The following is a 26321-nucleotide window of genomic DNA, read 5'->3' as shown; positions in this document are numbered from 1 at the left end:
ATCTTTGCGGGTAAAGAAGGAGGGGTATGCCCTGCAGTTTATTGAAAGCTATTTTAGACCTGATGGTGAGACGTTTTATTCCTTCTGCTTCTCCAGCCACCTTTATTGACACCAGGCGTTGGCCTCTTGTTCCATGGACCTTTTTTTTTTTTTTTTTTCGTCTTTTAGAGCCAGAAATGGAGGGACAAATATTACAGAAACAACAATTTCAAGGATCTGGTGCAATGACATGGATCAATGCTTATTGAAATTTCAGGAAGCTTGATCTGCTGAGAACATAGTCAGCCGGTATGGCTCATATTTCTAGATAATGATCACAGAGTGGCTGGGGGATGGGGGAGGGAACGTGAAGCTTCTGGGCAAATGACAGCATGGCTTTTGCACCGGGGAAAAGCCAAAGATGCTTAGAAACAAAAGCTTGTCTGGGTGATGCTGTGCAGACTTGAAGTACTTTCCATTTATATGCTGTTCTGACTCGATTGTACTCATTGCTACTTAAAGGTAATAGCAGTTATCTTTAAATAACTGGGGGTAACCCACCTGTACCCATTATTCTCTACCAGGTCAACCCTCTTACTCCTTTCACAACACTGTTACCAATCTGACAGTTACATTGTTTACTTTGTAACTTCTCTGTTGCCTTTCTTCCCTCACTAGAAGAGAAGTGTCTTGAGGGCAAGAATCTGACTTCTCTGAGTCACAGAGCCCAGAAGGTGCCTGGAATGTAATTGGTAGCAAAACTTTTTTTTTTTTATAAAACTGGAATTTGAATATTATTGTACCCTCACCTCCAAAAAAAATAAAAAATAAAATAAAATGAGAGCAAAATATTCACTATTGATAGGATAATCTTCAAGTCTAAAAGAACCCAGACTTCTTCATCAGTGAAGTACATTCTACAATTTTAAGGAGTCACTGTGAGTTAATATACTAACACCTTAGAAATTATAGAGAAATTCATACATTCATAGTTTGTGAACATGAATTTCAAAGTCTCAGGCCATGTTAAAGATTTTTGCTCAGAAACAATGAATATTACTGCCTAGTCTAAAAGTTGTCTTAAAATATAAAACGATGCCGTATCAAAGCAAAGTGGCATGAACGTTTCGTTTTCAGCTTAGTGACTTAAGAAAACACACAAGAGATGCAAACGTCTTGGGTCAAGACAAGAATTCCTTCCAACCACGAGAGCCCATCATACAAGATGAGGATCTGTTTGGTCCCTAAACGAACCACACAGCATTGGAACTGTCATTAGCTACTACGAGGCAATGAAGAACGTATAAAATCAGAGCCAATGTGTTATTAAGACCAGGCACAGTGGCTTAAAGGCAATATAGATTTCTGAGCTACTTATTTATTTATTATTATGATTGCGGGTCCCACTCTCCCAGCTGCAACCATCCCGACTCTGCAGGGCCCGTGTAACAAGGCGATAGTATCTGAGAAATAATGAGCGGAGGAATGCTGTTCTTTCTTTCGGAGCAATCTCAGGTGCGATCTTATACCGTAAAGGGCTGGATCAATACTCCCAGCAGCAAACCGCTCGATACCCCCTGAATTATTGCTTCATTTTTCTTCTTATTATAGATGAGTTGTGTTATTATTTTCCCCAAATCAATATTTTACAACCTTTTTTATCCGTTTCTCCATAAATTTTGTGATTACTTTAAACTGGGAATTCCGGTACACTAAATAAGATGCAGTATCTGAGAGGGACGGAAGGTACTGACATGTTTTGTTTTTGTTTTACTCTTTGAGACACCGTGCCTTGTTTAAAGGCACATCATAATCAATAGCCAAAGGAACATTGTCACGGAGAAAAGTTTAACATAACCCTGTGCTTGCAAAATAAAAGTGCAAAGCCTTTAAAACAGCAGCAGCCCAAACAACGCGAAGGTGAAAAACACAAAAGGAGGCACGATTGATCAGCACTTTGCATCTGAAATTTCATTCCTAATGTTCTTTCCCCCTCCAGTTAAAGGGCCAATGCAATTCCCTTAAATTGTTTCTCACAAAGGAGATAACTCTACGTACCTTGGAGAGATTTAATTGGCTTCTCTAGCTGTCTCCTGCTAAGTGTTTAAAACATCAGCAAATCAAATCATGTAAACTCATACCCTGCTCTGCTGTCAGCCTGCTCCAAGCTTGATTATTTAGACGTTAACATTAGCAGCGCCTACACTTAAGGAAAGAGATCGGGAATATACTCCCTCCGTGAGTTCCGGGATGACTTGAGTTAATTCTATGCTTCCTATGAAATAATGTGTGTTATTTGGCAGAGATGCTCAGTGGTAACTAAATAATCATTACAGTGCAGCCAGTGGTAATTACATGGTAATTCACATTAACTTCATAATAAGTACTGTATTTTTCACTCTATCCATCTGGGGATGAGGCAGATTCACGGTCTTTCATTTCTTTTTAATGCCGCCCCAAATAAAAATAAAGTAAAATCACTTTAAGGGCAGGAGGACAAGGAATATAACCCTGGTGAATTAAGCTACAGATTTCATTAAAGAAATACCTAAATCCATTAAGTCTAATTAGACCTGACATCCCAGAAGTCACAAATAGTGGTTCTAATAAACTCATTATAATTTTTTGGTGGCTTCTTTAGAAAATGGGAGGATATTAGATTATATTATAGGCTGTTATATTACATTAAGGTTTTATAATTTTTTATGGCCTGTTCTCTTTTTTATGTAAAAGCCTACGAAACTTCATAAGAATAGTTCTGCTTAAATCAATGAGTCTTAAACAACAATGTGCTTCTTGTAATATGTACTTAATAATGCAGTAAACTATTCTAAGTAGGATAGGATGAAACGGGAGGCACTTTATTCTGATTGGCTGAGAGGTATCAGGACAAAGGAACTCAATCCTTAACAGCATCACGGTGCGCAATTTATGCTCAGCTCTCCATTTACGTATCTATTATTTAATTTCTGCAATTATCAAGTCCTGAAACCACTTTTCCATTACAACCTAGACCCTTAGGAGGGTTCACACCATGAATGCATCATATATTAGTATACGAAGAAGTGTTCCGAGGAGAAGAAAGCGGTGGGAACAACTTTAATTGAACACTTGTATTAGCAGATTAAATTAGGTCTGTTTTGAAAGAGCCACCCTTAATTAGCTGCAGTTAAGAAAGCAGAATTAATATATTTTACTTTTTACTCTACTTATTACATTTAGCATCAATGGACAACTAGCCCTTTCTTGCTTTTCACCAACAGTTAAGTGCCTTTTTAGGAAGGTCTGAAAAAAAACCACCTCTTTTATTTGAATTCTAACATAAGCCCCAAGCAAAGTTTAGAGCACAACCCCCTTATACAACCTGGTTGCTTTTGTTTTGAATGAACTGGGATATGCCGTTGATACAGTGGTGCCGTCCTGGATGATAACTGCAGGACTGGAGCAAAGCAGTTCACACATTCATTCATTGTCAGCCAGTCAGGCAGCAAACAGCGACTGGAACACCTCACTGTGCCAGGAACACAGCAGAGATCTGTCCAAAGCAGGGCTTCATCTTGTCCCTGATCACCATCATCTTTCAAGTATTTCCCTCCCATTGACTCTGATGATGGTGATTTTGCCTCCAAACCCACCAAGCATAAGATCACTGAATGCAGCAATGCCTGACACATCTTATCTCCTCAAGTGCTTCCAGGGGACTGAGATTTAAAGGCAGAACGGAGAGACCACAGATGTCCTATGGCTGAGGGAAGGTCCTCATAAATTCCCACAGGCACCAGACATGAGAGTGTGGAGGGGGCAGTCAACTCAGGTGGACCCGCCAAGTCTCTCCCTGATCTGGACCGTGGGAAAATGACCCTCCAGTCCCGATAAGGTTTCCCAACACTCTGACGACCAACAGATGTCCTGCTCTTAAGCTGGGCTCTCACAAAAAGACAGGATGAAGAAAATGCCCTTCAGTTCCAAGACTCCACTTCACCAGTGGTCAAACAGCACTTGACTTTTCCGTCGGACTTTGATCTACTCAGACATGAAGAAAAGCTCCTTATTCTTTTGTCAACAGAAAGACAAGGATGTGAACAAGTCAAAACAATGATGTCTGTGACACTTTTTTTAAAAAAAAAAAACAGATCACATATTGGAGGACCAGGGAATCAAACATGCGACACTATCTCACCCTTTCCTTGAAAGTCTTCTCAGAGATTGATGACCTTAAAGAATTCAGAAGGAGCCTGCAGACTACTATGGTGATGTTGCAGAATGATTTTTATACGTATGCAAAATGTGATGCCATATATATATATATATATAAAATATATATAAATATATATATAAATATATATATATATATAAAATATATATATATAAAATATATATATATAAAATATATATATATGGAAGTCTACTTACAAAATAGTTAATCCATGTATATATGATCTGTTCTGGTTATGTAAGCAAATCAATCACACATCGAAGAATGTATGAAGAAAATGACTGAAAAATCTGGTTGTAAATTTCTTCATGCATTCTCCCATTCATTAATTTGACTAGTACTTCTTGAGGGTTCCCACTCTGTGCTAGGCACTGTACTAGACCCTGAGAATACAGCGGTGGGAACGAGTCAGACAAGGACCCTGCCTTGAAGGAGCTTATATTCTAGCAAGAGACACAGACAATGCACAAGTAAGCAACAAAAAAAAAAATCCAGATCATACCAACTGGTGGTAAGTGGTATGAATAAAATAAAAGTGCGAAGAATAATGAAATGCTAGAGAGGCCGCCTAAGACTCTAGAAGCCCCCGATCTAATTAGTGAATCATGGAAATTCCAGCAGAAAGCTAAAAAAACGGAGTAAAAGTACTGTAAGTCCATTTGTAGGTGTAAAAATACCAAAGAGCATAGCCAATTACTTGGAGTCATACGGTTCAGACACCCGACCTAAATGACTTTACATGCACCACGTCTCCTCTCTCCAAACCTCATTTTTTATACCTAAAAATGGGGCTAAAAACACTTGTCCTTCCGCCCCTCACAGGTTAGTAAGAGAGAACAGAGTGGAAAAGGCTTGGTCAACTGAATGGACTGCATTGAGGTAAATTCACTTAATTAAACAGACGTGAGACAAAGCTGAGATGCACAGAGGCTCAACGGCCAGGCCTGTACTTTGGTCCCTGACATTTAACTTTCTGACAAGTCACAGTGATTTTTTTCAGCTTTGATGCTAATAATTTTAACAAGCAAAATTTCCGTGCCTTTAGATGGTCCTCTTACGTCTTCTGAGCTAAGCAGGGTACGTGTTTCACTTTTCTAGGCTTGAAGAAATTGGAGAAGGACAAGACATACAAGCTTGCTCAGAACAGATTCTCCAGGGATGCTTTCCTCCACCCAAACCTCCCAATAAACTCAGATAATCGGCTTGGCCTCAGTGAATATTCAGAAAGTCAGTTAACACTAAAAGGAAACTATGCACATATGTGAAATGACTGGGAAAGCCTTATGCTGTGCAGAGTGAATGTATTTTTGGCACTAAACAAAGGCTGAATTTAACTCCATGCTCTCTGGAGTTAAATTCAGCTTCCTGACACTTCCTAACACTAACCACCAAGGTTGATCCCAGGTGGCTCTGCCCGGCAGGTCAGACCTTCCACTCATGATACAGAGAAGTGAACCACAGACATGTTAACAGGAAAAAGATGAACAGTTACGCTTGGAGCCTGAAGAGCAGTGGGTACAAGGGGAAGTCTGTTCTGTTGTTGTTTCTGCCCACTATTTAGAGAGTCCCAGCTTCTGTCTATACCCCCTCGCTGTTGAGAGGTTAGGCAGAAATCCTCTAGTCTGACATCAATGGGATGGTTTCCACCTGCACTTTCAGTGCCATGAAGAATACAGGGTCCACTTGAAAGGTTCTTTAAATCAAAAATACTATCTGCACATGGCATTATTTAATTCTTTTTATGGCTGAGTAGTATTCCATCATATAGGTTACTAGGGGAAACGGGAGGCAGGAAGGGATACATTTGGGAGTTTGAGATTTGCAAGTTTTAGCCACCATATATAAAAATAGATTAAAAAAATGAATTTCTTCTGTATAGCACAGGGACTATATTCAACATCTTGTAATAATCTTTAATGAAAAAGAATATGAAAATGAATATATGTATGTACATGCACGACTGGAACATTGTGCTGTACAGCAGAAATGGACACATTGTAACTGACTGTACTTCAGTTACAAAATATACATATATTAGCTTACAAAAAAGTACTATGTGGTCAGTAGGGTCTGTAGGCAGCTCACACCAAGGATGACACACAGTATATGACCCACCGACAGCAAAGTTGGAATGATGTGCTAACACATATGAAAGAATGTCCTTCTAAAACAAAAAGGTTCCCTGGTTACATATTTGAATAATTTTAATGTTTCTCTTATGACAAGGTGCTTCCCAATTACGTTATTTTTAAAGTAAGTACTGTTTGGGGCACAAAACAGCAAGAATCCAGGGGTGGTCTAGTGATGCTCAAGAGGTCACCCAGAGAGGTAGAAACAACAAGGGAGACAGAAAACTTACATAAATGTGGTCATGTTTCCGAGGAAATTTACTTAAATGCCGTCATTTTCCCTAGGCCTCCCACCACCACCACCGTTCTTCAAAACAAGCCCTTCAAAGATCAGTTTTAAAAACTCTGCTAGAATTGGTTATGTTTAGAGATTTCAATACAGCCAATGGTCGGTTAGGGCTTTGATAAAATTTCCAGGGAAAGCAGCATTATGCACAGATTCAAAAAGAAGATCTTACATGATAAAGACAGAAGAGAATATGGTGGCACTAAAAATGGCCCTGGCTTTGATTTAAAAAAAACAAACAAAACAGAAAACCACTGATCTCAAAGACGGCTGCAGTAAGTTTGAACAAAAGTATAAACACTGATAGTGGAAGAAGTTATATTTATAAATGTTATAAATTACATATGTAGTTTTTAAATATGTTTACTTATGTATGTTAACATGTGAAACACTGTTAAGACGGTTGATAATTCACTGGTATCTAGAAATATGTATATGGAAAACTTGGTCCTAAGACAGAAGACTTTCGGTTAAAAAAATGAGGGAACATCTTATATTCAAAGTCACGCCCTATTCTGGCATATACGTTAAAAGTCCTGTGACAGGAAAGACGTGGCTGTCCAATGGTAGGGGATGATCAGCTACACTGTGATGCAGCCACAATGTGGACTATTACATACCCGCTAAAATGCATTCAGGAAGAATTCAAACTGACGGAGGAAATGTTCATTTTACAATCGAAATTACAAAGCAGGATACAAAACTATATCCATACACTGTGATTCACCCTGATAAAAATATCTAAGAGTTCACAAAGAAAACGTACTGAAAGAAAGACTGAAAAAGATGAGCAGTGGTTGAGGGATTAGATCACAGATCTCTTCATATTCTTGTGTCTTTTAAATTTTCTCTTCTATATGGGCACGCATTATGTTCACAACAAGATGATATGTTCAAAATATGTAAGGTCCCAGTTCCTGTCAGATCTCACTTGTCCTAGAAATGCTCATACTCTTCCATCCCCAACAACCTAGTTTGAGGGGCTCACATAATTCCCAAAATGAGTAACACCTGGGGGGTTCACTGCTATGCAGGTCATGGGACCCTTCATGCAGGGTCCAAATCCTGGCTCCTCCATCTATTAACTACATCACCCTGGGTAAGGTGCCTCCCCTTTCTAAGTGTTCTAATCTTTAAAATGGGCCAATAATAGAACCTGCCTTACAAAGATTCTCAGGGGAAAGAATGTTTCACCTTCCAGTAACTCTAGTCATACTGACAGGAAGAAGATGGAGAGAGAAGATAGGGTGAAAAACAGGGGGAAACAGGGGGAAGCAACAGGATAAAGTCAAGAAAGCCTGTTGGAAGCCACAGGGTGGAAAGTCAGCAGAGAGAGGAGAGAAGAGAGAAGTTCAAAGCTCCAGCGGGAGCATGGCTATCCTGGGGAAGATGGTGTGGGAAGGGGCCTACGCTGACCCTCCGATGGCTATAATGTTGGACTGAAGTTTCAGCTGTGTTTGCTGTGTTAGATGAGGTCTCATTTTCAGTTATGGAAAGTACAGTAGCTTCACAAGGGTGGGGGGAAATTTGCAGAATTCAATGCTCCCCCCCCCACAAGAGATGGTTCAAGTTGAGAACCAACAGCTGGGGGTGGGTGTATGGGGAGCTGGTCCCAATCCCTGAGACTCAGGCCATCTGAGACTTGAAGCCTTCAGAGCTACCTACACGCAGTCACCTGGGGTGGTTGACCAATCCCAACCAGTAGGCTAATGACTCTGTGCTGTAGGTTTTTCAGGAACAAAGAGACAAGAACCCAGATTCAATGCTTTAAGAAGATGAGGATCTAATGATGAGATTCCACTGAGGTGTGAAATGATGATCAGACGCTAAAAACTGTTTTAAATTCATAATGCCCTGATGTTGATGATATATAAAGTGAAAGATAAATTAATATTACGTAATACATAATATTATGTATTACATAATATTATCCAGTTCTGGTAATGAGGCAGATATAGGAATAGGAAAAAGACAAGATATAAGCTATTTAACATCAACAGCTCACATGTACTGCTCGTGTTTAAAGAAGTGGTAGAAATGTGGGCAATTTTAATATGATTTTAATTATTTTCTATGGTGCTTCCTAAATGGTCTGAAATCAGCGTGGGCAACTTTGCAATAAGGAAAGAGAAACAAGTTTGAATGGTCCAGTGGGTGCCACATCACTCAGAACAGAAAGACTAGGGTCCACACCGTTGTAAACATGGACAAACTAAACAGAATTACCCCCCATCAAACACTGGGGACAAATGTTAGGAAAGGAGAAACAGCAAGAAATTTAGTTTCTTCTCCCTCCCCACCCGCCCCGCTCAGAATATTAAAGTTTCAACGTACGGAGTTTTAAAACCTGAAGGGTTAATGTATCACGATGCTGGGTGAAAAAAAACAAAAAAACAACAGCCTTGAAAACCTCCAAATAGTTTATTGGCTTTGAAAACCAAATCATGTTATATTATTCTAAATAGATTAGAGGCTCAAGACTTTATAGTATTGTATTACGCTGGCCAGAATGCATATGAAGTTCAGGCCCTACCTTTACGCTTAATGGCTTTCTAATCCCTGACTAGAAATTTATAGTTTAGAAACGGCAACACATCTTAAAGATTAAAGCCATGTGACAAATAGTTCATGTCCCTTAATAACCAAATCACATGCCTTAGATCGCAGAAGCTTATCTGCCTTTCCCTTCTACATGGTCTCATTGGTAGGAAACACTTTATATCCCTATTACGCGAATGATGAATGAGGCCGTTGGTTATGGTCTGTTATTTGCTTGGCTGTAGTCAATATGTTTTCTTTGGACAGGGATTTCTGTGATTTATCTCTCTCCTGGCCTTATCACTTATTAACTCTGGGTAGACAGGAAAAAGCCAAGGTTGTATATAAGGCCTAGTGGCCACTTAGATCTCTAATGTCAGTGCAAATACCCCTTTTAATGATCCAGTTACACTTGCTACTCAAGCCCTGATTACTCTCCACTCCAAATAGGAAATAAAGGTCGTATTTCTTGGAAAGGATGCACATAAAATATGCAAAATAACACGCGTCCTTCAGACCAGCTTTCTTCTCTGCAGAAACGGCTTTCATTTTATCGATGTTACAGAAATACAATGGGTATGTTTCGTGATTCCTGTTGCCTGTTGTCCCCCGTTCCCCACCCATGCTGTTTAACTTTATAAAGGAAATGCCAGTGGGCTCGAGGTCACCCATCACATCAGCACACATCACATCAGGTGCAGACCCAGTGTGTGGAAAAAAAAAAAAAATTCCCTTTGGCGGAGGAGAAGAGGCTTGGGACTCAGCCTTTGGATCACAAAAGCAGAAAGAGAAGACGTTCCCGCTGCCTGAAATTCTTTTCTTTGTGTGTAAGCGGCTCATTTGGAGTAATAGTCAAGACATGTGGACAGGAGCAGCCTGTTAATTTTTCTTTCTTCTTGGGTCTTTTCCAATTAGGACACTGCTAAGGCGAAACTGCGAGTCAAGTGCTCATCACACAGCCCCCCTTCTGCTGAATCCTGAGTGAGAACAATCTGATGTAAAAGAAAACACTTTCTTGCCTTCCTTTCCCCGATTCTTCCTGGGTTTGCTCAGTCCCGTCTTTATAACAATTAATATCACTCTTTACGAAATATTTTCAAGCCCATTCTTTCACTGATGCTCACAAGACCCTCGGGGATGCCCAGAGGAGGAGTGGTCCTACCGTCTATTAAGTGGGGGGAAGCCAAAACTCTGGTAGCCTGAGCCCCCATCCCCTGTACCCTCACGTCCAACCTGTCTCCAGCTCCTGTCCACTTTTCCTCTTAAACACCCCTTGAATCCCCTCACTTCATTCTCTCTCTACCCGTTAGCGGCCAGATTAAAGTCACTGCATCTCTTTCCCTTCCAACATCTGTCCTGGTTTCCTAAGCTCCATCCAGCCAGAGTTTTTTTGTTTCTGTTTTTGTTTTTTCCCCTGAAATGAAAATCTGGTTATGTCCACCTGTCCACTTTAACAACCGCCCGTTGCTCCTAAGAGGACAACTCAGCTCCCTCCCCGTGGCTACAAGGCTTTGTGCAGGCTCGTCTCTGCCCACTTCTCCAGCCTTCTCTCTCACCATTCTGCTCCCTTGATTTCTCAGCCTCACTGGAATTTTTATAGCCTTCCAAGATGCCACGTTTCCTCCCATTCAGAGCCTTCTTACATGCGTCTTGCTGCTGGAACACTCATTTTCTTTCCCCAACCCCACCCTACCCCCATTCTTCATGAACTGCCAGTTTAACTCTTAATCACCCTCCGAATCACAGCTCTTGCAACTTCATCTGAGAGACAATAATCTCTTACTGACCAGCTGGGGTTCCTCTTATATTCTTGTCTGAAACTCTGTTCCTGTTTTTCTGGGTACTTAGGGGGTTTGGAATTTGTAAACGTATGAATATCCATGTTCCCTCTTAGACGACAGCATCAATGAGAACAGGGACCGTGTCTGGTTTTGCTCAACACTGTTTTAGAACACTGACTCGGCTGTTTTAGAACATTGCCTAGAACAGAACAGGCAATCCACAAACATCTGTGAGATGAGTAGATGAAGTAACAAAGAAAATCATAAAGTCAGAATTAGAACTTGACTCTTTTGCCTCCACCTCTAATGCCTAGAAAGAAATAATTTCTTTAATCAGATGAAAGCTGGCACATATATAATACCAACCAAAATGTGCTCTAACAACCGATTCTTTGGATTTTGAAGAGAAGCATGCCGGCTGTCTGTGTCTCTCTTTCTGAGGCTACTTTTAGTGAGCAGCCATGCTGTACCAGGCATTGTCAGGAGTCCATTACACACACTGACTAATTTACCTCTTAGATACTGGTACTATTAAAATAGCCTCATTTCATGGATGAAAACAGTGAAGAGTATTTATAAGACAGATCCAATCCCATTTTTTTTCAACAGAAGCCCCAACTACTGCGTTCTCTGCATATAAGTTCAAGTTAAAAGGGATAGATTCTTAATTAACAGCTCTTATTTACATTCCACGCCATCCAGAGCACAAAAATCAATGAGGACCCATTGATCCCGGGCAATGTGTCAATCAGTTATTAGGGAACACCTACGGCAAGGAAGACACTTTGTCAAGGTGCTTCCACTCAGCGGGCAGAACGGTGTAAGATCAGGGCAGGGTAGCTCTTCCCTCAGGAGTTTGTGGGCTTTCTGAAATGTGTCCACTAAGAACAGAAGAAGAGAGCTGAGGGCACGAGGAGGTGAACGATGGATGGGCAACCTAAGCTCACGCAACAAAAGAGATCCAAGGACAGAGACTTCCAGTTCATCAAGATGAGTCCCAGGGAACGTCAAAGTCACCTGGTCCAACTGCCTCATTTTGGGATGAAGACACCAGAGCCTGGACCACATCAGCAACTTGTCCTCCGTCCCACAGCCAGCGGGCAGCAGGGCTGGGGCCACAACACAGACCTCCCGAGCTCGGGCCAGCGCTCTGGCCGCTTGCAAGCGGCGTGAGAACCCTTCAGAGGGGAACGAGTGTTTGAACGGGATCTGAGAGGGGACTCGCCACGTCCGCCATTGCTAAATATGAAGCGAGGCCGAGGCACAGCGAGGCGACAGGTTTGAGAAGAGTCGAGGAAGCATGGGGGCTGTGAAGGCCAGGCCCGGGGGCGTGGGCTCCACCTCACACACACAGGGGAGCAAACAGGGAAGACTTACTTCTCTGTAGGGCAACATTAGGAAAGTGGCTTTTCGGAAGCTTCACCTGGCAATGGATCCATGTAAGAAGAGGCTAAAAACAGATTCATTAGGTGCAAACTCTGCACTTCTCCCCTGAAACTTACGACTTTGTTTATCCCCGAGGTGGCAGCCTTCATTTGTGCGCGAGGTTTCCAAGAACTAAAAACAGAGCTTTCTGGCCTGAAACCTCTTAAACCTGAAGTCGAAGCTGGTTATAACCTAAACACCTTTGAAGGGGGCTGGCGACAGACTGTACCCCTGTTCCTACGGCCTCCAGAGGAGGGCTCGGAATTTGGGATGGCAATAAGAAAACAGGCATTCTTGTTCCTGAAAAATCAGCAGCTGAGGACTTTATAAATCAGGGCTGCCTTCTTAAAATATTTATTATTTGAGGCTATTTCTGAGAAAGCTATTTGTTTTATCGAAACTGTTATCTTCACATTTATAAATCTCTTTTTCCTGCTGCTTTATTTATACTGTACTTTTTTGTATGTGTGGTTGATTGGCGTTGCTTGTTTAATTTACTGATCACTATAGTTTTGTTTCTAAAATTCCTAAAAGACATCCCTTAGACCTCTAGGAAGATGATGGAGACGATACACGTGAAATATTTACACCACGGTAGGGACTCAGCAACAAGTGAATGAATGAAAAATAATGGTCATCCGTTATTAATGGAAACCGCCGACATATGGCTAAGTGCTCACGCTAGCTCACCCTACGTGCTTTCCAGACATTTGTACTCAGAACAACCCAGCAAGTTATTAGTCCCTTGTAAAGATGAGGTGACTGTGGTTCACAGCCATCATCCAATGCCCTCAAGACAACCTCTCTGATAAGTGGTAGAGATGAGAGTTTAAATTACACCCATCATCTCTTGAATCCAAGGATTCAACAACTATGCTCCATTGTCTCCTTGGAAGTGAGGGAGGAAAGGCTGGGGGGAAGGAAAGAAAAGAGGGAGGAAGGAAGAAGGAAGAAGGGAGAGGGGGACAGAGGGTGAACACAAGAGAAATGGGGAGGAAAATAAGAAAACTTGAAAGACATGCTACATGTCATCAAGTTTCACAGAAAATATCCAGCCAGCATGGTTCCTCCTACATGCAAAGTCATTGTGGGCATGGGGTACAAACAGGGGAGAATTTTTATTTCAAAGTTAATTCTAAGTCTAACATCCAAGGATTATGTTCAGTCCTTCCACAGGGACAGGAAGTTTGTGGAAAATGTTCAGAATAGGAGAACCGAGCAGTAGAAATGTCCTCAGCCTGACGGACCTGATGATCGTTCCCGGGGGCTTCCACCAGCTTTGGGGGAGCAGGCAGTATAGGACTCCAGTGCACACCTGACCTGGTCCAATGTCCTGGTGGCCCATTTCCCCCGTCTTGTTTTCCCCAAAGACAGTATCCCTCCGACGGAGAAATAACTGGAATAAAAGTTAAAAAGTACATCTGGATTCGCTACCTCTTATCGGGGAAAAACCAATTCTAAGAACCTTGAAGAAGCAGCTAAAGGCTTCTGAGAGTCTTCTGATCAGCTCCCAAGGTTACTGAAAGATGTAACAACAGCAGGAAAGCAAGCTAAGAGGACCACCGAGGTCCACGGCAGCGGAGGCGCGTGGGGATTGACTTCCCACTGGACTGAGGGCTTGGAAAACAGCCCTGTCGTGAGGAAGAGTTTTTGTTTCCTTCTGTGAGAAAACGTTACTCAAAATGTAAAGTCAGCCTTGCCCTGCATTTACTTAAGAAGACCTGGCCAGGATAACTCAGATCTGGGGAGCGCTACTGAGCCTGTCTGTCCCGATCAAGCTGGGATTCACTGGGCAGACACGGGCGAAGCGCACAGCTGGCAGCTAAGAATTCCTCACGTGTCCCTGGTCTGAAGCACCAAAGATGGAGAGCCTGCCCACGTTCCAACAAGTGGAGCCAGCTTGCAGGCAATCTGTGTTTAGCCAAATTCTTTCCTCCCTCCCCGCAAAGTCTGCCTTTATTTGCATAGATTAAGCCAGGCTGTTTCTGGCTCAGCTGTGTGGGTTTTTTTTTTTTTCATCGATTATAGGTTTTTAGAGACTGCCACGTACACACACCCAAACTCTCTCACACACGCTCAGAAAACAACAACAGTGCTTTTCAGTCGTAGGACATTTTCTTTCTTTAAAGGGAAATATTCCAAGTGATATTCCACTATGAAACAAGAGTTGGCTCACCCCCTGCAGAAAACCAAGCCTCACATCTTGAAACGCTGTGGGTATTAAAGAAAATGAAACGTGAGCTTCTGCAAGCGGACGGAAGAGGGCTGCATGTTTACAATGACCTGAGCGATTGCTCGGATGTACAGACCGAGAGGTTCCAGGACCCACCTCTGTGCCTTCGCTAGAAAGGGGGTGACAGGCAGAGAGGTAAACTGAGCGATCCACAGAGGCGAGCCACGAACACTTGACCCTTGCTAGGGGCATTAATGATAACGAACAACCGGCCCACGTGTAGTTCACCGATTAAGAGAGATTCCCTTTTGTCAGAAATGATGTAATGTCACAGTGGCTATAAACAGCCTCCTAAATCAATGGGGAGGTTTGTGTACCAATTTCTCCAAAAGTTTATTTTTTCAACACAGGGAGAGGTGAGACTCTCCCCTAGAATGCTTAAGAAAACTACATCTTCTTGTCTGTTGCCCACAGTTGGAGGCAAGGTCAGCAGAAGCATCTTTTCCTGCGTTAAATTTCCCACATACCCACACACGTGCACGCACACCCAGGATTTTTCTCTCTCATCCTCTGGTCCTTTGCTAGACTCACAAATCGGCCGCTTTCATCTTTCATCTTAATTCCTGTCTGATACAGGTTTTCCAAGATGTGATTTTTTAAATTGATGGCAATTTTTTTTAATAGTTAAAAACCATTCTCAATAATGACGGGTTCCCCCAGCTATTTATTGTTGAGAACTTAATTTTAATGGGGATGATTTTCTTTTTAAACTTTTATGGCCAGGTGGCTCAAGGGGATATTTTGTTGAACACTGATTAAAAATAATTTCTTCTAAATGAGACCTGACCACAAAATGGAACCATTAATGGGAGGGACGTTGTCACCAAAGCGGAATCATGCCTGACTGCCTCTGGTTCCGCCCACCACAGGCGCACTTTCTTCTTCTTTTTCTTCTCCTTTTCTTGTTCTTAATGGCAGAGTAAATAAGCAGCCAGCGAGGCCTAAACGTTTTCGGCCAAAAACAGAGTCCAAACTCCTCAGAGAAAACATTTGGCCTCTGCGGTTTTGTAATATGTTCCAGAACACCAAGTTCAGTGAAGAACATTGTGAAAACTCCCATCCATTGGAATGATGGTGGGGAATGTTACAGTATCAAAAGTTTCAATTGGTCCTTTTCCTGCAGGCCCATAATGAGGCTTGTAAAAAAAAAAAAATTGCGCTATGTGGAAGTTCTCATGGGAAAAATGAATGGCAAGAAATCCTAGCTTTAAAAGAAACAGCTAATCTGCTAGTTACATTGTTCTTCAAAACTTACGCTGAACCAATGAGCCTAATTAAAACCACTTGGCCTACTTCTATAAAGCATCATAGCTTTCTGGAAGCTTCGTTTGTATACACCACAAAACTCCAGATAGACTATTATTTTTTCAAGTGCTCACAGACAAAGTGCTGACTTGGTTGGGATGGCTGAGCTAATTTCTTGAACTCAGTGTGAAACCTTAGCTAAACAAAATTGTGGTAATTTTCCTTAATTTGTAAAAGTGATTGGAGTGCAAACAAAATTTTCCTCTTGGGTCAATCCTATAATTTTCAATTAACTAAAACTAATCGTCAGGCAGGCACCAAAACCTGCATTTTGTTTAAAGGGCTGGGAGGCATTTCCAAGGGTCAGGATGCATTAATTGTTTTTTTTTTTTTTTTTTATAATTTCGAGAGAGGAGGCGGGAGAGAGAAAGGGAGTCACTAAGAAGCATGGTTGCTTTTGTCCCTAGTATTAAAGGACAAAAGGGAAGATGCTTTGAGGTGAAATGTGACAGCAAAATAAAATCAGTCCATTTAATTGCATGGCTATGATGAGGATGTGTTAACAGAGTTACCCCTTCACGCCCTGGAATCTCTTGGTGTGAAAGCAACATACACCATGCACTTAATCTGGCCTCGTGGTCCTTTATGACATGAAGAAGGAAACATGGGACCAGTTTCTGGAGACAGCTACCCACCGCTGAGTGCTACTGAGCAGGGGACCTAGAATGCCACACCACTCCCAGGGTGGTCCCCGGGATCATCAGCCTCACCTTGGAGCCTGTCAGAAATGCAATCTCGGGTCCCACCCAGCGCTACTGAATCAGAATCTGAGTTGTAAAAAAAAGATCTCTGAGTGTATGGTTTGCACACAACAATCTGAGTATCTCTTGAAGGGCACTTGATGTATTTCCACAGAGAGCCTGCCTGGTTCCCTCCATCTGATGGGAGGAAATTCACACTCACCCCATAACCCTGGCTTCTTACTGCAAGGCAGCTCCGTGTGCTGAGGCAGTTTTGGGTGGCAGGGGGCAGGGGAGGGGAGCCAAACGCAGCTTCCAGGCGAGGACAGCACCAACCCAGAATTAGATATGAAAATTACCAATTGTCTTTAATACAAGTGCTATGTCCAGGCTAGAAGGGAGTTGTGCTGTGCTTTAGATCACATCCCTGCTCCATGAAGCAAACCAACCCCAGCACAGACGGCTTAACATCCAGAGAGACTCCGGCTTGCCCAGCACACCCTTCTCATCTCTCAGGCTGCTGCTCTGGGGAGCCAACCAACGACTGAGACTGACCTGTCATTCAGCGTGGACACACCCAGATGAGTCCTCAAGTAACAACAATAATAATAGTAGCAACTCGTTTTGTCACACACAGGGTGAAAGGGAGAGAGGAAGTGGATCTTAACAACAACCAGATTTTAGAATAAGTGCACACCGTATACGAGATGGGAGGGAAGACCCACAAGGCCAAGGCCGCTGTCCCCACCATCCTCAGCAGTGCTTACCTGTGTAAATGAATCTTCCCGGTGTCCCTTTGCAGAACTGTTTGGATTTGTAGGACAATGTGACCTCTACAACACCAGGGATGTGCCGAGGAGGGGTCTGCACACGGATGGCGTGAGGGGTGATCAACTAGGAAAGACATTGGGGGGAAAAAGACTTTGTCACTACAGTATGGAAAGGCCTCATTTCACAGCTCTCCTATCATCAATAAACATAGCTTTAAAGCACGTAATTAACCTGTCACTGTTTAAATACAGTTGTGATGAAACCTGTATAAGAGACACTGACAACAGTATTTACAAGTGCTCTGAACACAGCCATAACAACTTTATCTGAGTTTTTCCACACGGCAGGCGCTCCGCTTCCTGGTTTGAAAAGTGAACCTGGCCTAATGAAATGATTTATCTACTACAGGAAATCCTTTGGAAAAATCTCTGTTTGAAGCAGACACCCAAATCAGAGCTGAGCTCTGTCATGCCTCTCCAGAAGCCGATGGGCCTGGTGTCTGAGCTGAGCCCTTAAACACGTGCAAAGCGCAGAGGTAGGAAGTCAGTGGGCCGAGGCGCCCTGATTAGCTGCAGAGCACGCGTATGCAATGCCCCTGAAGACCATTTGGTGCGTTAACTACCAGAGGCACAATCAAAGAGCTTTAAAGGGGAAACTCAAGAATTTGCCTTCCTGGGGTAGCTGACGGCTCTGGCAGAGCTAAGGACTGTCCATAAAAGGGAAAAGGAAGGTTGGGGAGGGGGCCAGAGGGTGATCAGCGGTCTGTTATGCAACGCCACGTGCACAGTGAGAAAGTTCATTTCTGAACCCTGTTGGCAATCAGAGTACACTGCAAAGCAGAATTTATTTTTTAGCACTCTTATCTTTGTTTATAGAACTAAAATGTTATTAATGGCCATAAAGCTGGCATTATCTGGTTCTTTGAAAACGCCAGCCCTGGTATTTGACTGGTTGCCCTCTGACAGTGCTGGACTCTGCGTGCTGTCTCGATGGTGTGTGTGCAGTGCCCACTCCTGACTCCGTTCCAACTCCTTTAGCTCAATATTGTGGTACCAAGTCAGTATGTAACGTGTGACCACTTGAGTTTGTGCTAACTTAAGCTTCTGCTGTTCTCATAACTTAGAAAGGGCTTTTGCTTCAATATGCAAACCAGGCCCAATTCAAATGTTTTGCCTGGAGAATTACAGGGGACACCGTGAGAGTCAAGGCAACCCCGACAATGCCAGCCATGGGTCCTGCCTGGGTGAACTGTCCGAGCACAGAGTCCTGGTGGACAGAATGAGAGGAAGTTGCTATTGCTAAAATCCACAAGGAATGTTTGTCAAATGCTCTCCCTTGAAACATAAAGAAAAAGTCATCTGCATAAAAGTCATTTTAACTTAGTAACTGTACAAGCCTAACCTCGTCCATCCAATGTGTGGACCTGTAGTTTATTTGCCGGAAATACACAAAAGAGACTTCAGTAACACCGTGCTTACATGGAGCGCCTGGAGACTGAGTTCTCCATGGCTGAGTTTTTTTGGAGAGCTAAGGGTTTACCCATAAAAGCACACAAAAAAATATTTATTTAAGATTCTGACCTTTTCATAATGAAATTCTTCCAAAACGCATTGTATGTTTTCTAAAATAAGCAAAGTCTATATAATTTAATTTAGCTTTGATAAATCAAGATTGTCATTCGGAACACCCTTTCTTTTTAGCTTGCTGGAATCTTAGAAAGCCCTAAGTGACTCCTGAGGTGTAAGAGGCTGACTGCCCCTGTACCCAGTGGCCCTGGGGTGCCTGTGAGTTTTCAATTATTTCTATTTTATTCAGTCTCTGTCTTTCCTCCTCCTGGTGTCCTTTGCACCTTCTATACTGCTGTTCTAATCTGTCAGCACTGAAATCGGGAAATCACATTTACTCTATCGTATAGAGAACAGGAGAAGGAAAGAGGGTCAGGAGGGCAGCAAAAACGATCTTCCAAAATCAAGCGCATGTTTAATCTCAGCTGTTCGGAGAGCATTTTTAAAATGTTGGGATCAACACTTGTTGAGTACCCACGAGGTAATCTACTGCACCACTGAGGGTTTTACTTACAAACACTAATGTGGTCAGAACGATCTTACATATTCTTGTCCCTTTTTTTTCAGATGTGAAAACAGAATCATAAATTGTTAAATTGCTTGTACAAAAATCACCCTCATTAGAGCAAATAAGAGCAAAATGTGACCCTGATACAGCTCAAAGAATGACAGGGACAAACACTTCCTATCTAATCATAAAGAAGAAACTGTTCATGTGCAAACTTTTTAAAGGTAGTAACCAACTCAAACTTTTCAGACCTAAAGACTGTGTGTGTGTGTTTTTCCCTCTATCCACACACTATATCCATTTTTCATTTACTGTCTGGACCTTGGCTGTATTTTTGATGGTGGAAGTCGCCATGTGGTTGTATTCCAAATAAGTGGCGTGCTTCTATTTTTAAGAGTTACTTGGAATGGAAAGGAACCATAATTCGCAGTGATACTTAGGAGAACTTTCAGCCAGTTAGAAAATATTTCACACCTGCCCTCCCTTTTCTCAGGGGAAATACATTTTAAAGCTAGGAAGGTATCAGTAAAGAGGCAACAGAGACACCTTTTTAAGTACAAGAACTTATTACCTATGAGTCGCTACCCTAAGGAACAAAATTCCCGGGCTTTATAAATTGATTAGATGTGACTGCAAAGAAACTGCTTAAGAGAGTGGAGTGTTGGCATAAAGTATTCAGCTCAGGAAATTGAAACAAATTTTCATTTACAATTTCATTTTCAATTTTAATCAATCACCCTAACGAAAGCAGAGATTCGTTCTCGAAATAACTGTCCTTCACAAATGAAGTAGGATTGGAATTGCCGTTAGAGGATGGGTTTGTTGATGTTTTCCCGGCTGTGGATGTTTGTCTGGGAACAGTCTCGAGCACTGACACGTGGTATCGATGGCTTACAGAAGCGAAACATTTGATCTAACGTCTTTCAGTCGAAAGCAGAGGCATATTTACTAATCACTCAAAGAATTACAGAGTTGACTGCTGGAAGGAATGCTGGTAATCATTTGAAACAAACACTCTGTGCTACACAATATAAACTTGTTGTTTATCTATTTTATATACAGTAGTACCTGCAAATCTCGAACTCCCAGTTTATCCCTTCCCACCCCACACACAGAGAACTGTATTCAATATCTTGTGATAACTTATGGTGAAAAAGAACATGAATGTATGTATGTTCCTATATGACTGAAGCATTGTGCTGTATACCAGAAATTGACACAACATTGTAAGCTGACTATACTTCAATAAAAATACTTTTTAAAAAAGAAAACAAACACTCACATTTTAACAGCTAACACGAAAGTCTAGAAAAGTCTAGTGGCTTCAAAAATTGACGCAACATCTTAGGACAAAGACAGGGTCTAGATCTGGGAGTCCAGAACCCAAGATCTACCCTCAACCCCCTCCTGCCGTCTCAGGATGAATTTCCCACGTTGTTCCAGCCTGGCTGAACTGAGGCAGTCAGTCTAAGTAACAGAAAGAGCAAGGGCTCTGGGAAGTCTGAATTCTCCAAATGTCTGTCATTGGAATACCACTTTCTTAGTTTTGCCACATCCACATTCCACCTAAACAATTATGTACTTAACATTTTATTATTGGTTAACTTTTTGTTTAAAATAACTCTATGTTAGGAAATGAGGAAATTTTATATTACTATCGCAACTGGTATCCCCTGCCAAAATAAGAAGGTACTGAACATAGTAATCTTAAAGTTAATGATGCTGTTAAATTCTAGCTAGCTAATGTTGATGACCTGAGTGGGTTTATCGAAAAGGGAGATCAGCTAGTGTTAAGAGTCACAGACTTCTTTGCCCCAACTGAGACTGTCTCCCTTAACATATAACAGGATTAAAAGGGAAACCAAAGGAGAATAACTTTCTCACTGTGTGATTCAGTTCTATTTCATGCCTGTGTCAAATCCAAACGTGTCTCCTGTACAACCAGGGGCACACCCCCACGCTTTGGGAAACACTCTTCTGAGTGATCAGAGTGAACAGGTTCACTCCTTTGACTTAACTTCCTTAAATCACAAACCAAACAAGCGGGAATAAAAATAGTCTTCTGAAACTCTGTAGCATCTGACACTACCTTCTTCCCTTTTGGAAGTTTATACTTTCTTCGCTTCTGTGACACTAATTGTTAAGACCTAAGACCTGCAGAATGTCTGATGGTTTAACCACAGCATTTTCACATTTGCTACCTTTTAAAACTCATCCTTATGGGATATGTACACCAGATGAGAAAAGTGGAGGGTCATGAAAGTTAACTAAAATCATTTGAAACAGCAGGCAGAAAATCCTTCTCTTATGCCTGTAAATAAGTGTTTTCGAGAGCTCCTCTCTTATTCATCGGTTCTTGTTCTGTTTGCCAACTCTTCCTTTCTGCCAACTTGTTAATTGTAGAAATTTCACAAGTTTTGTTCTATATTTTTCTCTCTTTTCACTTGCTTAACATTTCTTGCGTTCGCTCAGTGGCTCAGCCATCTGAGCTAAACTGACTTTCAAATCTACACCGATAACTTTGATCTCTTTGCCAAGCACCAAACTTTTATTAGCAACAGAGTAACAGAATCTCCGCAGACATGTCTTGGAGCCACCTCCATCTCAACACGACCCAAGCTAAATTTATCATCTTACTACCTATAAGTGGATTTCTTGCTCCTGTGTTCCCTCCCTCAGCTTAGGGAACGCTATCCTTTCAAGCACCCAAAATAGAAAAGTTAGGGTCATCTCGATTTTTCTTCTCCCTGCAAATTTTCTTTTAGTCATGTTGGCTTTTCCCTCCACTGAATTCCGCTGGCTCCTTGCTGCTTTCTCCTGTTCAGGCTGTCACCATTTCTCACTCAGGCTACTGCGACATTGTAACTGCTTCCTAAATGATCTCTCTCTACGTGGAGTTTCTCCCCTGGAATTACAGTCTTCAAATCAGCCTCGTCATGCCATGTCCTGACTCAAACCCTCACCTGCCCCCTTACGTACGGTACACAGTCCGGCCTCCTTGGCACAGTGCTCAGCCACTCCAAGGCCTGACAGCTGGCCGCCCTTTCTGGTACACTTCCACTCCACCGCTCCACATTCTGGACACAAGGCCATGTGCACACATGAAAGCACAGCCTCGCCTACCATCTTTGCTTTGTTCGTGCCATTCCTTGCTACGCATCCCCCTACTTACGCTGTCTCTTCCAATCTGTGTTACCTGATCCTAAGAGTCAGCGCTACCTGCACTTTTGTAAGACCTTATATAATAATGGCATATATACTACAGCGATTAGCATCCTGCTTTACTTAAGTATGTGAAGATTTTCCTACACTGCTTTTTCCCATTAGACACTCCCTGAGCTCAGCAACAGGGTCTAACTCATATCTGTATCCCCTAAAATATTTAACTTAGTGCCTTACTTACAGGATATTTCCAAAATATTTCTGGAATAAATGCTTGTATAAATTAGGCCAGAATTCTACTAGATGTTTGAGTCCATTAAGAGAAGTAATCCCTATCCATAAGCGTCCACTGTTCTTTTTTTTTTCTTTTTAAGAAATATGCACCCTAGTTTATTTTTATGTCTCAGTGTGGACTTACAAATTTACAGCAGGTATCCAGAGCCAGGAACACCATCAGGTTTCAGGCCAGGTTGATACCAGCTACTCTTTTTCTTTTTTTAAAAAAATTTGGGGGGGGCAGGTAATTAGGTTTATTTACTCATTTATATTATTGGAGGTGCTGAGAATTGAACCCAGGACCTTGTGCATGCTAAGCAGGCACTCTAATCCTGAGCTATACTCTCCCCACAAGTGTCCACTGTTCTTAACATGATAATATTTAACTCTCATTCCCTAAGTTGCTCTTAAAATTAATTATACAACTGGCCCAGCACTCAGGTCCCTGCATGAGACCACTGCTCAGATATCATATAAGTGGCAAAAAAAGAAGATGTCTGAGGGTCTGTGACTCACACTCTAGTGAGAAGGGATAAGATGAAATAAAGAAAAAAAATGGTTAAACAATACTAAAAAAGTGGGCCGTGAAAGATCACTGCTAAATGCTGACAGTGTTTGTTTCTGGACTGATCAATTAGATGGGATTTGTCTTCTTTCTCTCTTCTTCCTCATATGCATGTGCATGTATTTCTGTGTTTACTTGTTTGTGTGTACATGTGTATGTGCTTGCACAGGAAATAATAATCACATAAGTAATTCTGGAATAAACAAATTCGTACATTTATAGGTATTACTTATATTACGAGAAAAATACAAAAATCAAAGGTAGAAAACTGTCACTTTTGTGCAGTATGTACTGCATGTGATTATATAAGAATTAGATAAATATTGGCATGGAAGAAAGACTAAAAGGAAAATCAAAGTGTCAAGAGAAGTTACCACTAGATGGTAAAGTTATGGGTAATTACAGTTCCCTCTGCACACCTCCCTAAATTCTCAAACTTCTCGGGCAACAAGAATGCATCAATGTTATAATCAGAAGAAATCACTTTAAAGTGTGGTATGACAATGAAAGAAACCCACATGGTCTCTGCAAGGCCCCAGGAGAGGCCAGCACACCAAGGACTTGCTGGCCACAGCAATTATGCTCCCTCTGAGCTGCCTGTGTGAGCATTTTCTCTTCTCCAGACTCGGAGCACAAGTGCAGAAGAGTCCCAAGCGGTGGGCCAGGCAAGGCACTCTTGCTGTGGCTTCTGGCTGCAAAGTGAAGTTGCTGTGACCCTAAGAGATAAAAGGCAGACATGGGGGCGGGGGATGGGTCCCTCCTTGACAGAGTGGGAAACAGGAGAGAGCAACGCGTCCCTCTGTGCATGCACTGAGCATCTTGGAGGATGCATGGAGGTGGAAGCAAAACCCAGAGAGGCAGTTTGCAGAGTCTGAGAGTCCAGAGGAGAGGCATGGGAGGAGAGACCTCTCCAAATGGTTTTTATAGAAGTCTCCTGCAGGATCAGAAGTAGGACCCCGGTGGTGGGTAAATGAGAGTACCCAGCGTTTCAAAGCAGTAATGGAGACATGCTGAAGAATTCTGGGGAAAGGGGGCGGGTCTTGAGAATCATTGTCCTCTCTGACAGCCAGCAGCACTTACTATCTGTGTCACTCTAGCTCACACTAAGTGGATGGTGGTGACGGCCTTGATGGTGACCTCAGCTGCTAAGATGTTTCATTGTCTTGTAACCATGTGCCAAGTACCATGAAACACTCCTCCAGTGATTTCTGTCCTACAGTATTAGGCGCAGGCATGGGAATTAGCTGGTTCACAGATGTGAAAAATGAACTTCAGGAAAGGTTAACAAAAATGATCAAGGAACCAACCAGAAGCATCAAGTCTGCCTGCCTGATGACCCAGGTACACAGCCACGGCGGCCCCTCCCTACTGGTACGTATTGTTTTCCCATAATTCCTGGCACTTGTACTTTTCATTCTACCTCCGCTGCTGACCGGATGGACAGGGTCCTCAGCTTCCCCTACATCCTAAGAGGTTCTGGGAGCATGGTGGGTCCTCAAAATAACCTTTCTCACTTCGTGACAGGCTGGCCATGAATCATTTCCCAGCAAAACAAAAGAGCAATTCTAAGATGACCCTTTCTGTGTGTATGCCAACCAGTGTAACTATATGAAATAAATGCAGTTTGAAGTTCCAAGCCACAAAGCTAAAAAAAAATAACTGGGATTACTAGAGAGCACACCAGTGACTTTTCATTACTAGCCTTAGGAGTAAGTATTTTAGCCTTAATCACTTTCAACACTAAAAAGTAAAAAAAAAAAAAAAGTCTAAAGACTTAAAGAGAATGGGTAAAAGGAAGGAGAAGTTTCTTCTCTGGAAAAATAATATTTACAACTAGAAAAAGCCTTAAGTGGGCAGGGGGACAGTGGTTTCTAGATATTACTCACCCAAGAGTCTGGGTTCTAATGTATGCTGGCCCGTTCACCCACTGCCACCCTCCGTGCCTCAGTTTACCCGCTCATCCCCCTCCCGGGCTCCTATCCACTCTATGGGAGTACTGATAATAATGTTAAATATGCTTTGTGTTTGGTAGAGCTTCTCTAGGGATCCTAAAGCACTTTCCAGATTAATTTTTTAATTTATGCATTAATAATCTGCACAGCATTCTCCCTCCTCCTCAATTAGGGTAATACTATCCATCTCTTTTGAGATAGGCAGGGGGTGCTGAGTGATGGACAGAAAGCAGACACTTATACAAGGAAACTGCAGCATAAAGGCATAATTAAAGCTTCAAAACCAGATCGACCAAGGGGTTTTAAAGAGACACCACAGGGGAAGTGACCACACAAGCAAACTTAGTTTGCTTCCACCCAGGAACATTCATCTTTCTGTAGTTAAACGTGGTGTTGGAAAAATATTATTTTTCTGGAGTTCCCAAAGAAAGCTGAATTACGATAAGTTGAATGTTCTTGGGGATGGTGCTGGCTGAACCTACATATTCCATCTCTAGTCCCCTGTAGTGGGTACGACATAAATCAGGGGACGCCAGCTCTTCTCCCGAGCTCCTCGGTGAATTCTGGTTTGTTCCCTAATCAGACTTCTCTGGGTTTCGTAACACAGATTGTTTCCTTCCCGAGAATTGCCTGTCTCCAAGGCAGTATACGATTTCTCAGGGAACGTGAGACAAAGCCCGTGGAAGCACTTACTGTTGCACAAACATTCTGGTTTCCTTTTGTCCCTTCAAGAAAATAACTCAACCGATGTTTAGCAAAGTATGTTAGGTCATGTGAATTCCCCAAGATAAACTTTATGTATGACTGTCAGAGGAGACTTTTGAAACTAAAGTCTCAGGAACTGAGTTCAATAGGGGACTTAAAATCTGGCTTTTGAATCGTCAGCGCTATTTCTTCACAAAGTCTAAAATTTCTCTCCTATCGACAGCATCATAGACACAAAGAAGAGA

The 26321-nt window shown here is 42.1% G+C and overlaps 1 protein-coding gene across 11 annotated transcripts in view; it reads right to left on the bottom strand.

Annotated features, from left to right (window-relative positions):
* Window positions 1-26321, bottom strand: part of EBF1 (EBF transcription factor 1) — a 376175-nt gene that overhangs the window by 58264 nt on the left and 291590 nt on the right. For all 11 annotated transcript variants that reach the window (XM_072953719.1, XM_072953717.1, XM_072953718.1 and 8 more), the window contains exon 10: window positions 17340-17466. In XM_072953719.1, the coding sequence (XP_072809820.1) occupies window positions 17340-17466 (127 nt within the window). The remainder of the gene's footprint in view (window positions 1-17339; window positions 17467-26321) is intronic.

Source organism: Vicugna pacos, chromosome 3, assembly GCF_048564905.1.
Source record: "Vicugna pacos chromosome 3, VicPac4, whole genome shotgun sequence".
Classification (NCBI taxonomy): Eukaryota; Metazoa; Chordata; class Mammalia; order Artiodactyla; family Camelidae; genus Vicugna; species Vicugna pacos.
This window is presented reverse-complemented; position numbering and strand designations above follow the sequence as displayed.